Source organism: Arvicanthis niloticus, chromosome 22 (assembly GCF_011762505.2).
Source record: "Arvicanthis niloticus isolate mArvNil1 chromosome 22, mArvNil1.pat.X, whole genome shotgun sequence".
NCBI lineage: Eukaryota > Metazoa > Chordata > Mammalia > Rodentia > Muridae > Arvicanthis > Arvicanthis niloticus.
Window position 1 is genome coordinate 7,288,382 of NC_133429.1, and position 15,529 is coordinate 7,303,910.

Below are 15,529 nucleotides of genomic sequence, written 5' to 3' on the forward strand. Positions count from 1 at the left end.
CATTTACCAAATGGTTGGTAGCTTTTCAGCCCTTAGAAAAGGCTAAAAATGCCCAAGCAAACAGATGCCCGTGTCCAGCTGGGGAAGAGAGGGGACCAACGCCTCCTGTTCATCTGTCATTCACTGACGTGCTCTGAGCCCACCTTACACTGAAGATGGACCATAGTGACTGACTTCTTATACCTCCCAGCATGCCTTGGCAGGTTTCCTTCCAGGCTCAGGGTCTTTCTCCTCCTGCTTTGGTGGAGCTTGCTTATGTGTGGTGGGCAGATGAACCCGCTATGTATGTCGTGATTGTGATTTGTCCAAGTGAGCCGTTATCTTTGAAAATCACGGCACATTTTCTATTCCCTCCCTCACATAGAAAGCTTTGATTTTTTTTTTTTTTTTTTTTATGGTGAAAATCTATGAAGATTTTCTGGTACAGCTTTGGGAGCCACATCTGAATTAGATGGGCTCCTCCCTAGACAGAGGCTGTGGAGGAATTCACCCAGAAGAGGGAAAGGAGGCAGAACAATACTGCCAACATCGCTGTTTGGTCTGGGACTGAGCCCTGTTCCCACCGGGAGATGGATTTCCTGTTAGGGGTTGGTGTCGCTGCCAAGAGCCCGGGTACCACGCACCCTCCTCTCCAGCTGGGGCTCTTAGGTGGATGGAGAAGGAGGTGACTCAGGGAGACAAAACATTTGCCAACTGCCTGTTCCCAACAGGTGAGGCCTGGCCAGGTGTGGGCAGGCCAGCACAATGAAAGGGAATAGAATTAGAACTTGGAAGTGAAACCCAAGACTCTCATGAACTTGAACCTTTCCTCTTGATTTGAAGAGGTAATTAATTTAGAGACTTTCTCCCATCACATTAAACTTCACCAATCAGCCTCCAGGCAGGAAATATCCTAGAACAGGTACCTGGATATGGCAAATTAAATCAGCACAGGAACTAAACCACTGGGGGAAAAACAACCAGGCAGAAACTGAGGGTCTTTAAACCCTCAGCCCATTGCTGCAGGCTGGAAAGAAAGCCAGGTTTATGGAGTTGGAGTCTGGGAGGTTCTGACAAGGGCAAGTGTGTTCATTGTCTTCCCTCCTCTGGCATTCACACGACCTTAGACAAATAGCTTACTTCACTGAGCCTCCCGTCTCTCCTCCATAAGAGGAGAAAATGCTAATAAGCCACAGTTATTAGCTAATAGCATCAACTCTCATATTGATGAATCCTAAACACCATAGATGCTGCATTTGGTGCCGTGTGTGTGTGTGTGTGTGTGTGTGTGTGTGTGTGTGTGTGTGTGTGTGAGAGAGAGAGAGAGAGAGAGAGAGAGAGAGAGAGAGAGAGAGAACTTACCTGCTTGCTAGGGCAGCTATGAAATCTGAACAAGGCCTCATGAAGGGCTTACATACTTTTGGCATGTTACAAGTCTTCCATGTATGGCCCTTCCTGTGCTGGTATCCGTGTGCTTTCTGAAGCCAGAGGGAAGGGCTCACCCTTTAGTGCTCTCTGAGTCTCTGCTGTGTGTTGGCACCAGAGGCACCCAGAGCAGGGTCTGTGCCTTTCTGAACTTGCAGCCCAACCAAGCAGCTGTCCACTGAAGGCTTCTGTTATCCAGAATGTGAATGTTGACCCTTGAAGCCCAAAGTGATGTTATTTAGAAGGTAGAGGTCTAGAAAGGGGTGGGGGGTTAGAACATGAGGGCGAAGTCTTCAAGAATGAATGGGTACCATTATAAAAAAGGCCACGGAGAACTTCCCGCCCATCCTGCCATGGGGGTGGGGAGCACTGCATATGCTGAACTGCTCCTGTGAATCAGGAAGAGACCCCTCACCAGATGTGGAATCTTTTTGCTCCTTGATCATCTCAGCGTCCAGAAGTGTGCAAAAAGATGTCTTGTTTATAGGCTACCTAGTCTATGGCATTTCATTACAGAAACTGGAATAGGCTAAAGCAGTAATTGAGTAGTAATTCTACCCTGAAATGAGGGCTCTGCTAGAGAGAAGACAGGCGGCTCTGGGACCGTGGAGTCCCTGTGCAGGACAGTGACCTGGGTGGTGACCCTCATGGAGAAACTACAGCTTTTAGAGGCTCAGGGAACACCTTGGTAGCACGTCCACTGTAATGTACATGCACATGTATCATGTACACAGGGTCAGAGCCCTGCGTGCTTCATGCTATCTTATCTCTACAGATGAGGAACTGAGAGTCGGAAAGGCTTCTCCAACTTGCAGAGCCAGGATTTGAGCCTAGTTTGTAGAGAAGACAGGAAGGAAGAGGCACAGAGGTGCCTGGGCTGTGTTAGGATCTGTACGTGGATTTTCCTAAGGGTTCTTTGAAGTAGACTGTTGTCCTCTGGCTTTAGCGGGACCAAGGGGTGGGCACTGGAGAGTACAGGCTCCAGGAATCCCACTGGCCTGATGCTGCACCGTCTGAGATGGGGTTTAACTTGACCTGAGGCCCTTCAGCCTAGTGAACTGCAAAGGCACTGGGCAGCTCTACTTCCTACAGTCTCAGTCACCCATGGCCACTCCATCTCCTTAAACATTCTTTCCTGCCTGCTTTGGGTCCACGGCTCCTGCAGACCCCAAGCCAGGCTCACATGCCACCTCCCTCGTTGCCATAGCATCCATAGCAACCTCCACAGGGCCTGTCCAGAACTTGAATTTTCTTTTAGCTGATAATGGTTTTTAATTGAAAATAGATTTTTAAATATGGTATGTTCTGATTATGATTTCCCATCCCCCAACTCTTCCCAGATCCTTCCCACTTCTCCACCCACCAAACCCTCCCTCCCCCCATTAGAATACAGACATCTAAAAACTAACAATAAGCCAGGCAGTGGTGGCGCACGCTTTTAATCCCAGCACTTGGGAGGTAGAGGCAGGTGGATTTCTGAGTTCGAGGCCAGCCTGGTCTATAGAGTGAGTTCCAGGACAGCCAGGGCTACACAGAGAAACCCTGTCTCTAAAGACCATAAATAAATAAATAAATAAATAAATAAATAAATAAATAAATAAAACAATAAGATAAAATAAAACAAACCAGGATAGGAAAAACAAGCAAAGAGAAAAAAAGAGCCAAAGAAGCACAGGAGACACACAGACGCTGAGACACATTCGCACACACAGAAAACCCATAAAAACAAAAATCAGAAACCATAATATATTAGCAAAGGAGTTTTAAGGGAGAAACAAACAAATACAACAAAATAAAAATAAAACAAAAATCCTCCAAAAATACCACTGAGTTTATTTTGCATTGACCTTCTGCTGCTGGGTATGGGGTCTGTCCTTAAGTGTGGTTGTATACCCAGCGAGACTGTTAAAGAAAATCAACTTTTCCTTTTTTAGCTGGTAGTTTGAGTTCAAGAGAGTAGAGGCTGTGTCTTCTTTTTCTCAGCCTTTACACCTGGCATAGATAGCAGGCATTCAATTATCATTTAGTGGAAGCAACTAGTCCTTCAGGAGATGTAGGATTGATAGTAACCAAACAAGAGGATCAGGCCTGAGAGTGACCCCTGTTGAGGGAGGCCAAGCATTCAGAGCTGGGCACAGAGGCACAAATGGCTCCGAGGGCAGGAGGAGCCCAGGAGGCAGAAGGCATCTTGTTGGTGATGAGATGAGAAGCCCATACTGGCTTTGTGGAACAGTTCTCGCCTAAATATGATCCATAACCACCCTACGGCCAGGTCCCAAGCACCAGCCCACATTACCATAGCCACCCTAGAGCCAGGTCCTAAGCACCGGCCCACCCTACGGCCAGGTACCAAGCATCAGCCCACATTTACCAACCATTTGGGATTGGGCGAGTTGTATAGTCTCCACAAAACTTTGTTTCTTAATTTGTAAGTATATGCAACTTCCTCCTAACCCTGACCAGAGGAATCAAATGAGATAGACTGTAGAGAACACTGCACAATGTCTAGTCCAGTGCTATTTCAAAGAATGTTAATATTATCTCGGTATTTTTTTATTATATTTATTATTGTATATATTATTATAATAGAGATATTATTATATTTATTTTTATTTTATGTGTATGACTGTCTTCCTGCCTGCATGTCTGTGTACCACATGTGTGGCTAGTGTCTGTAGTGTCAGATCCCCTGAAACTGGAGTTATAGATTTGTGAGCCACCATGGGAGTGCTGGGGACCCAGCTCAGGTTCTCTGCAAGATAAGCTGACATTGCATGATTGGAGCTACAGAATGTCAGTTTTACAGCATACGCACCAGCACTGGGAGGTATCATTATTTACAATTTGACTTCCTCTCCAAAAATCCAAGTAGTTCCTTGCTATTTCCATTTTGTGAACTACAGAAACTGAAAATCACTCTACGTGTTTCTTATGACATGTCTTATGACATCCAGAGATCCATGCTCTACTATGCTGTAAAACCACCTTTTTATTAATGTGGTAGTGGTGGTTTTAAACAACGGTAGACAGCAGAGTTAACAGTGTTAAGTACTGAGGCCCTGGTAAGAGACAACACAAAGGTGACTTGGGTACTCACTGCCCTTCTCAGGGAGCCAGGCCTCGAGGAGAGGAGATGAATGTGGGCTAGCCTGTTCATCTGGGAGATGAACGGTGAGTTATGGCAGAATAAAACCAGAAATGTGTGATTCTTGTCTTGGCTAGTGTTGGTGAAACTTCCAATAGCTGGTGTGTGCCCAATTTAGGCTTGAAGGAACAAGGACCATTTAGAAGGGGCTCTGGGTGACGAAGAAGACTAACAGTGTTGACTCTGTTGAGTATTCTGACATTTTTGCACCTCTCTCAGGTGCACCTCTCTTAGGATTTGTATTAATACTGTGGTTTGGGTGACAGAAAAAGAACACCCAATGAGTACAGGTTTTATTAGCTGAGGAGTGGGATTGGCTTATAAAACAGAGAGGAAGCTATTCTGGGGCCTATTAATGAGAGGCACTGCATGGAATTCAGAAGTTAGGTCACTCCCTGCCTTCTCTCTGTGCCCTCAACGTTGACCCTGTCCTCAGGCCCTTCTCTCTGTACAGTCACAGGTTCACTGTCTCCCGTCTGTTCCTTTATTAGTCAGAGAGTCTCTCACAGACTCCAATTAATTCTGGAAAAAATTTTCTCAACCCAATGTTTTAATCAAAATGATATTGATACCAATTTGTTTTCATGGAGAAAATATTTTCTGGATTCAACTTTATTGAACAGTTTCAAGATTTTGGGAAAGAGTAGACAGGTTGTATCCAACCTGTGGCCTGTGGAAGGATGTGTGCTGCCAAGGATATCATGGATGCAGCCTGGTACAAAAGCAGAGGCAGCTTGGGTGCACGGTTCTTGAGCATAGACTTTGTAGATGACAACATTGTGTCACAATGTCAAAAGGGCAGACGCCCCTGCCTGCTACCAGCACTTCATACCATTTTTGTTGTTGTTTGTATTAGTTTTTTTTCCATATAAGTTTTCTGTGCCAAATTTTGTTCAGTATATTTGGGGGTTTGAGCAATATGGTTTCTTTCTTTCTTTTATCTCTTTATCCCCCCTTTTTGTTTGTTTGAAATGTTAAGAATAAAACCCAGGGCTTTGCACATCTTAGAGACAGCGTCTCACTTTGTACCGGATTAGCCGTGTATTGTTTTTTAGTTTTTAACATTTATTGGGAGGTGGGCATGCACATGGGGGTCAGAGGGCAACGTTCAAGAGCCTGTTCTCTGCTTCTGCCACGGGGCTCCAGGGATCGATCGCAGGTCACTATTACCTTCTGAATCATCTCCTGTCACTGACTGTGAACCATTAACCCTCCTAACTGAAACCCTCAGCTTTCTAGGTTTGGATATTACAGGCATATTGATGTCATCATCAGCCAACCGAGTACTTAAAAACCAAATTCTTAGTATGTATTAAGTGTAAGAAGTAATGAAATTCATCATGCTATTTCCATCCATGTATATAATTTTCTTTTGAAACTATCTGAGTCTGTAGCACTTTCCTTGGATTAAATCAGTGGATCAAGAAACCTTGTGTTGACTCTTCCATTTCATAATCCTCCTTGAGACTTGGCTGGAAGGCTGATTGCCCTCTGTTAGCAGAGATTTGTATTGCTCTGACTATTGCAGTGAAGGTCTTAGCAGTCAGGGCCCTGTGGGTCTGACCCGGTCTGATGGCTCTTCCGTAGGGCACCAGTTGAGTGGCCTGTAGAGATAAGCTTTTTTGATGTTTGATATTGGGGAATGCTAACTGAATCCCAGTGAAGAGAAATGGTAAGAATTCACCTCAGACAACTTTATTATTCTCATTAATAGACATGCTAAAATATTAGTGATTGTTATTACTGTATTTTGAATTTTTGAAAAAAAATTGTATGTGTGTGTGCATGTGCATGCATGCGTGTGTGCGTGTGTGTGTGTGTGTGTGTGTATGTGTGTGTATGTGTACAGAGAGAGAAAGAGAGAGAGAGAGACAGAGACAGAGATTCGTTTTCTTTCTTGTTATAAAAATTCTAAGTCACTCAAGAAGGCTGAGGCAGAATAGTTGCCATGAATTTGAGGTCAATGTGAACCCTATCAAAAGAAAATTCTACAAAATATTTCCGATTTTCCTCTTGTACTGAAAAACCTTAAAGTACTCATTATCCAGTCCTTTACAAAGAGGCTGGATGACCCCATCTCCCATACTGCAGTCCTGAACTCCGACACAGCTGTCACCATCCTAAACTGCCTGTTCTGTTGGGGTCACAAGGAACACAATACGGTGAACACCTGAGTCTGTCCAGTCGTTCTAATAAAAGACCTCAAGCTGTCTCTGAAGGCTGCCATGGCTGAGGTGTGGCTCTAGTGCGGAGCCACATTTCTTCTTGGTGTATGCTGAGTGCAGAAAGGACAAGACAGCTCTCTGGGGTCTTTGTATAAAGGCTCTGACCCTTTCACAAGGGAGTCAAAGGCCCACCCCCAACACTAGCTCAGGGGCGAGGTTAATTTTCTAAATGAATACTGGAGAGACACAAACTTTCAGTCCACATCACTGAGTGAGGATGATACATTCTTAAGTCCTTAAACCATGGAGTCAAATGTCCGAAACATCTGTCAAGTAGCCAGTGGTGGGGTGCCATCTTAGCAGTGAGTGTCGATGGAGGGTGGCTTGTCAGACTCACCTGTGGTTGTCAAATAAAGAAAATCAGACTTAAGGGTCTCCTGTAGAAAGTCAGTTTTCTAGGTCAGCTGTGGTAGTGCATGCCTTTAATTCAGGACTCAGGAAGCAGGTCTAAATTTGAGGCTACCCTGGTCTACACAGTAAGTTCCAAGATCCGTATGTAACCAGGGCTACACAGTTCAATTCTGTCTGAAAAAAATGAAAAGTATGTTTTCCTTGTGCTCTTTATACTGGTGTGTGACAAGGCCAGTGTGTTGGGACTGCCAAGACATCAGTGTTTGGAGGCGTCAGCGTCTGAGGGAGACCTCATTTTTTGAAACTTGGAATTACTGAGGAGCCTTTGATTTTTTTCCTCCTGTTGCCAACTGAAGTCAGCTTCTTTTTTTTTCTTTCCTTTAACAGATGAGGAGAAAGAAAATAACAGAGCGTCCAAGCCTCACTCCACGCCTGCCACCCTGCAATGGTAAGTGTCCACTTTCGGGAAGTGTGAGCCACTCAGATCTCTCTAGCTAGGGTGGGCTATCACTCGGCTCCTTTGAAGATGTGATACTGATTTGGTAACCCTTGAGCAATCTATTTGGTTTGCAGGTAAATACAAAGGGTTCCCCTTAGATTGAGCCTGGTGGTTTGAGTTTTCACAAGTCTTTTCTTTGGAAGTAAATTTTATTCTCATTAGCAAAATACTGGCAAGAATTAGATTTTCTGTGAATGTTGTTAATTGAGTTTTAATGGGATCTGTTATTACAATGGATTGGAGTTTTAGCAAATAGTAAAAATGAGACTGTCCATTTTTAACCGAGGAGCCCTGAGTAAATTAATAGTTGATGAAAATATAATTATTTTAGCCCTACAACAATAACAAAAGCAATCCTCTAAATGACTTTCCATTTACTTTTTGAAATTCCTGGCCTTGGTGAAATGCACAGAGAGGGGCTTTCTTCTCAAAGCTTTATTTGAACATTGTGCTGTGGCTTTGAGCCCTGGAGGTCTCTGAGGTAAGGTCCATTCTGGAGAATCTTGGCAGTTGAAGGCTATTCTTCTCTTAGCAGTCTGGCTCAGTGAACCCAAAGGAACCCAGGAGTCAAGGGGAGGGACAGGTTTGGAGAAGACAAGGTGTCCCATCAATTCCATGGCAGCCCCTGTGTGGGGCTCCCTTACCTGCTCTGTGTCATCTAGGGGTCAATGGCCTTCCTATTTCTGCGTCTGTTTTCTAGAGGAGGAAGGAATGCTGAGAGAGTTACATCATTAGTGGACCACTGCTTTTTAAGTGGGAGGAGTCAGGAATCTGGCTGGGGTTCTAACTGCCAACCTGGTTCTTGGGAAGAGAAAGCTGAAGGATCAGATGGAGAAAGGAAGCCGGTGACTATACATACTGTGTCATGTTTAAGTCTCTGGGCTGATGTACTCAGAGAAGAGAGAACCATGGCAGAGGAGAAGGCACCTGGATAGATCTCAGGTCGCCCTCCAGGAGTCTCCCTGGCCAGCTTGCCAGCAGAGTTTCAATGAGAAAGAACACACATAGAGAAAGACACATAAAGGGGCAAGTGAAACGTCTAAAAAGGGATCTTAGAGGCCACCTGTGTTATCTGGAGACAGAGCCAGCTGATGGCTGACACTCTCGTTACAGGAGCTGACGTCCTTTGGGATGCCTGCCCTCATTTGTCTTCCTCTTATCTCTGCAAGCTTTAACCAGTAACCTGTCACCTGGGGATGAGGCTCAGTTGGATGGGCGCTCACCCTGTGTCCAGGAAGCCTGGCTTCAATGCCCAGCACATGACAAACCACATGTGATAACGCATGCCTGTAATCCCAGCACATGGAAGGTGGAGGCAAGAGAGTTAAACTCAACTTCTCCCTTACATGTAGTGAGTTCGAGATCATCCTGACTACGTGAGATCCTATTCCCCCTACCTCTGCCAAAAAATGGAGGCCAGGGATTCTAAATTGTTCCCCCCCCCCCCCCCAGCAAACTCACCTCTTGTAGCACCTGTTTTTCTGTGATGCTTGAGCATCTGCCTGGAATGGTCAGATTGTGTTGTCTGACTCTGACATCAGACTGGAGACAGATCCCAGCTCTGCCACTTGTCAGCCTCAGACCAGTCCTCAGCCTCCCTCTGCCTCAGTTTACACACCAGTGCAATGGAGGTGACAGTTGTGTCATCCTGAGGATGAACTGCCTGGCTCAGACAGTGCCTGCCATGGAGGGGTGGCACTTACAGTTCCTCAGAACACTCCTTCCTTATGAGTCCCCAAAGGGCCACCCAGAGCAGGGCAAGCCTCCTTCCTACATTCTGTGTCTGTAGCACCTGGTTCTGCATCAGAGATTTGTTCTTTGGAATACAAGGTCAGGTGGAACATTCTAGAACCAATTTCATCCCATGCAATCATGGAGCAAAACAGATTTGAAAGTGTATATGTTTAAGAATATCAAATCCAACACCAGTTTCCTTTCTGTTGCATGTTAAAATAGCTTTTGTCATTAACTAAATTCAAGCAATGCTTAGTGAATACTTACTATGTGTCACTGCCAGTCCTAGTGGGATAAAACAGAACCATACAATTTTTGTCTGTCTGTCTGTCTAAATATTTTTTGTTTGTTTGTTTTGAGAAAGAGTCTGTAGCCCAGGCTAGCCTTGAACTCTCTCTGGCCTGGACCTCCTGCGTTTATGGATTACAGTGTAAACTAGCTACTACACCTGATTTATCCAGGGCTTTGAGCAAGCTTGGAAGCACTCTACTGAGCTACAACCACAGTGGTATTTTTTTTCAGTGACCTCGCTCACATTAGCCCGTGACGAGTGCTATGAGAGACTTAGAGGATAGGGTGTCGGCTCTACTCTAGTGAGCAGTAAAGGAAAGCATCCCCGAGGTGCCACTTCAGTGGAGAGATGTGTAACAACAGAAACCCTCTCTGACACCTCGCCCTGTGGAAGCGAAGGTCAGAGGAACATCCAGACAGGGCCACTATGGTGCCCTGAGGCTGTAGCTGGGCTCTCCACACTACAGGATGAGCGCACAGTAGTGTGTTCAGCCTGTGCCTGGGACCCACATGTTGCATCATTGAAGCAGATTCCTGAGGAGCTGAGCTGGGAGGAGACTGTGACTCTGGCTTAAGGAGACCCCTTGGGAGGAGACTGTGACTCTGGCTTAAGGAGACCCCTCGGGCAGTTTTGAGACCCCCATGTCCTCTCCTTTGTGTAACACTCACCGTTTATATTTTGTTAACACTTTAGAAAATTCGAGATATAAATGTAGTCATAAATGCCTCCCGTGTCTTCTGTTATCGATGCAAGTAACACATTTCCTTGTTCCAAAGTTAAACTGAAGATGAGGCTAAAGCCCATTCTTACTGTAGTTTTTTGCTTCTTCCTAAAAATAACTGTTTTCAGTAAGATGTGTGAATATGTTTGTATCACATGGAATACCTGTGGGAGTTTTGCGCTGTGTGTTTTTAATTTGTTTTTTTATTTTACTTATAGTCTCTCTATAAAAGGCACACAATTATTATAATATTGCTTCACAGTCAGCCAGGCTTCATAGATTCTGAGCTTACTTTATTCCTTATAAGAGCATTCTGATGTTACACTAGATCAGTGATGTCGTAGTGGAATAGTGATGTCACAATGTATTAGTGACATCACATCAGATTGGTGACGTCATAGTAAATTAGTGATGCCATACCAAATTAGTGGTATCACAGTGAATTTGTGACATCACACCAGATTAGTGATGTCACAGTGGATTGGTAATATCACACCAGATTAGTGGTATCATGTCAGATTAGTGATGCCATACCAGATTAGCTAATAATTAACCCCAGGTTAGAGAGGTGGCTCAGTGGATAAAAGCACCTGCCACCAAGCCTTGCAACCCAACTCTGAGCCATGGAACCCACACAGAAGGACAGAAATGACCTCCATATACCTGCCACTGGCAATGCATGCCTACTCACTCTCTTCTCTCTGTCTCTCTCTGTCTCTATCTCTGTCTCTGTCTCCCCCCCCCCACACACACACACACTCTCACTCTCAAAGATTAAGAAATTCTCTTCATTGTAAGTGGCATTCAGTGCTTCATGGAGTACAGCAGCAGAATTTAGCTGCCCATTTCCTTGGTGGGAATTTTAGATCTGTCCAAATCTCACCTCTGATTTATAAACAGGACCCCAAAGAAGGTTTTCCTGTGGGTCCTCCTCTGTGCACGCATGGACAATAACAGCTGCTACCTCCATGTGGGATGATGGCCGGGTTGCAAAGCTGCCCATCAACCAGTTCCTGCTTTACCTGCAGCACAGGATGCTTATGCACACAAACCTCGGAAGCTCCCTGTATAAGAATCTTCTGTCTGGGGAGTTTATGTCCTTCAGGTTGTCCTCCGTCTCCTGTGGCAGTTGCAGCCCTAGGGATGTCAGAAGGGAGAGCTGCTAGGCCAGGCTGACAGTACCCACCCTCCCAGGACTACTTGCCCTGCTCCTAGAACTGGGTTAGGAATGATTTGCTTCTCCTCTGGCCCCTCCCTTCCAGAGCCCCCTCCCCACCACCCTGGAGACACCAGGCCTCCTCCGAGAACAAATAACTAACTGCCAAGCAGCCAAAAAGAATCGGGGCCACATGATCTGGAGGCTGTTTCCAGCAGAAAACAGGCAAATATTGTCAAAGGGTTCCTGCCAAGCCCTTTCCAGCATCCTTGGTCATGGGGGTGAGTAAATCCCACCTCACTGGGGATGCTGGGCACTGCTGGGATCCCAGCCACACAATCGCCCCTATTCACACTGAGGATTTTGAAATGGAAAGCGGCCTGTTGGGCCATGGCGGCTGACCTGCTGCCAATGCATAGCTCCTCCGTGGCCTGCTACCTCCCATACCCACAACTGTGCCCTTCTTGAGATCCTGCATGCCACATTGAGAACCTTCAGAGTAGAGGCGATTTCCCCTCTCAGCAACTAGCACGAAAAGCAAGGTTTCCCTTAGTGCTTAGAAGATTGAACACAAAGTATCGAGGTACCAGCTTCTTGGAAGGGTAGTTTGGAAGTGGGGCCATTCTCGCCCCCTTTTTGATGAGCAGTTGATATTTGCAATTAGTGTGAGATTAGATAAATGTAGTGTTTCTCTTTAAGGCAGTCTCATAAATCACCAGTAGCTAACTACACGTGGCATTGTTCTAAAAATAGACTCTGATATTTGTCCTAGTTTTGTTTCCATTGTTGTGATAAATTCCCTGACAACATTGGAGAGATGGCTCAGTGGTCAGGAGAGTTCACTGCTCTTTCCAGAGAATCTGAGTTCAGATCCTAGCACCCATCTGGAGTTACTTACAAACGTCTGTAACTCCACTTTGGAGGATCCAGTGTCCTCTTTTGGTATACACACACACACACACACACACACACACACACACACACACACACACACACGGACACTTTTTAAATTTAAAGAAATATCCTGACCAAGAGCAACATAGGGGAGGAGAGAGTTTATTCTACTTAAAATTCATTTTGTACGTCTATCATTTTGAATAAGTCAAGCCAAGGAATGCCAGTGGCTAGTCACATCACATCTATAGTCAAGAGGAGAGAGAAATGAATATACCATGCAGTCGACTTACTCAGCTAGTATTAGACTTCCTCCTCCTCCTCCTCTTCCTCTTCTTCCTCTTCCTCTTCCTCTTCCTCCTCTTCCTCCTCCTCCTCCTCTTCTTCCTCATCCTCTTCCTCCTCCTCTTCTTCCTCTTCCCCCTTCTCTCCTCCTTCTCTTCCTCTTCCTCTTCCTCCTCTCCTCCTCCTCTTCCTCCTCTTCCTCCTTTTTTTTTCTTCTTCTTCTAATGGCACAGTTTAGGATCTAGCCTGGAGAGTTGGGTCAACTAACAATAAAGACAACTGCCTACATATGTGTCCACAGACTAATGTAAGCTAGGCCAACCCTCATCCAGTTCTTCTCCCAGGTGATTCTAGGCTGCAGCAAGGTGACCTTTTAAAACTAAACGTAGCAATGGTTTAGACCGGGTCATGGTTCCTAGGCCTGACTAAAGGAATGAGCCCAGGATCCGGTGTTCTGCTCACTTTGACTCTGCTTTATATAGAGAACTTCTCCCCCTGGGGACTAAGGGGACACACAGAGATGGCCTTTGGTGCTCCTCTTGCCTCGGTATGGTGAGGAGAGTTAGAGATAGGGACAGATGAAGAAGAAGATGGAAGAGGTCATTCAGGTCAGGGAACTGTGTCAGAATCCCCTCAGGTTTGGGGTCACCAGTCCCCAGCCTCCCTCTGGACAGAAGCATTGACAGCTTGCTACACCTTGCTTTTAGACAACATACAGCTTTTGTCTAAAGTAAAATCATAAATAATGGATGTGGATACTCAAAAGCTGGGCTGTGGAGAGAGTTCCTTTCATGGAGCGTTTGTCTTGTCTGCACTAAGTTGTGAGTTAAACTGGGCATGGTGGCACACTGAGAGGCAGAGGCAGAAGAATGGGAGGCTCAAGGCCATCCTGGTCTACATAGAAAGTTTGAAGCTAGCCTGAGCTACATGAGTTTGTCAACTTGACATAAGCTAGTGTCACTTAGGAAAAGGGAACCTCAGCTGAGGGTTGGCCTGTGGGCCTGTCTGGGTGACATTTTCTTAGTTGCTAATTAACGCAGGAAGACCCAGGCCATGGTGGACAGTGCCATTCCTAGGCAGGTAGGCCTGGGCTATGTAAGGGAGCTGAGCAAGCTGCAGAAAGAAGGCAGTAAAGAACTTCCCTCCATGGTTCCTGACTCTGTTCCTGCTTGACTTGCTGCCCTGACTTCCCTCACTAATGGACCTATGTAGTTGGAACATGGAAGCCAGACATACCCTTTCTGATCTGATCATGGTTTTCATCACAGCAATGGAAATCAGATTGGATAGCAGACAGCACAATGGGTCCATCACCCCTGTGCCTCTGCAGCCTTGCATCACATGCATGCTAACACACACACACACACACACACACACACACACTACACACACACACCAGCACAGCTGCTGTGTCACCCCTGCACTCCTGTATTCCTGCATCTCACACCTACCCACACACATTAGACACATACTACACACACACACACACACACACACACACACATACACAACAGCACAGCTGCCATGTCACACTTGTGCCCCTGTCCCCCTGCATGTATCATGCACACACACACACACACACACACACATATACACACAAACATGACAGCACAGCTGGTGTGTCATGCCTGCATGCCTGCACCTCTGCACCTCTGGACTTCTGCAGTCTTGTATCACACAAATACACACACACACACACACACACCAACACACCAACATAGCTGGTTCATCACCCCTGTGCCCCGTCCCCCTGCATCACCACACACACAGGAAGAATGTCTGCACTCTGCTCTCCGGATGACTGTGACGGCACAGACAACAGAGGCTTCCAGCCCTGTTCTGATCTTAGGCATTACTGTTGTATATGTGGTTCATTGCTACTAGACACGTACGTGTGCATTGTGGCAAGATGTATTCAAAGTGCAGGGAATAGCTCAGTCATTGGAAAGAAGTCATCTGTGGAGAGTGGGGCAAAAGAAGGCTGGAGAATCAGTTGGGGTTGGAGGGTGGAGGCCTTGAAGGCCCAGGGAAGGAACGTGGTTTTTTGTGACAAGGCAATGTAGAGCCCTTGAAGGTGTTCAGCACTGGGCAGCTCTGATTGCTTACAGCTCAGATCTCAAGCTAAAACAAGCCAGGTTTAGTGGCACACACCTTTAATCCAGCACTCAGGAGGCAAAGGCAAATGGTTCTCTGTGAGTTCCAGGACAGCCTAGTCTACATAATGAGTTCCAGGACAGCCAGAGATACATAGTGAGACCCTGTCTCCAAACAAAAAAATCCCCCAACCCTAGAACAATACAGTCTCCAATCTCTATGGTCATCTCTTCTATTATACATAGTGAGTTCCTGCTTCAGATAAAGTAGATCTGTTTTAGCATTTCTTGGTAAGTCTGCTAGAAATGAAGAGGTAGACGCTTTGAACTGACAGCCATGTGTATACATAAAAAGCCATGGTTCAGCAGGCGAGAGGCTCCAGGTGTCACACAGATCCTCCTCCTTGTAGAAAGCTGATGTGAAGCTCCTCCCCAGAGTCCCAGGAAGCCATGGGCCTTCCAAGGAGGTCTCCTTTAAAAATGTGTGTCTCAAACAATGACTCACTAGCTGGTGACCAAGTTCATTATCTATCCATTATAGCACAGGTTCAATCCAAATGTGTGTGTGTGTGCATTAAAAAGATTCCAGATATAATGGAACATTGTTCACCTACCATGACAGGCTAATGATGTCCTCTAAAGGAGGGGAGGAAAGGGAAAATTTCATCATCAGATATGAAGAGAAGTAATTAACTGCTTTCTCTCTTTCGCGCCTGTCAGGGGAGCGGAT

At 45.8% G+C, this 15,529-nt stretch overlaps 1 protein-coding gene across 2 annotated transcripts in view; it reads left to right on the plus strand.

Annotated features, from left to right (window-relative positions):
* Positions 1–15,529, plus strand: part of Rfx4 (regulatory factor X4) — a 151,713-nt gene that overhangs the window by 34,804 nt on the left and 101,380 nt on the right. For both annotated transcript variants that reach the window (XM_076919781.1, XM_076919784.1), the window contains exon 3: positions 7,513–7,573. In XM_076919781.1, coding sequence (XP_076775896.1) covers positions 7,513–7,573 — 61 coding nt within the window. The remainder of the gene's footprint in view (positions 1–7,512; positions 7,574–15,529) is intronic.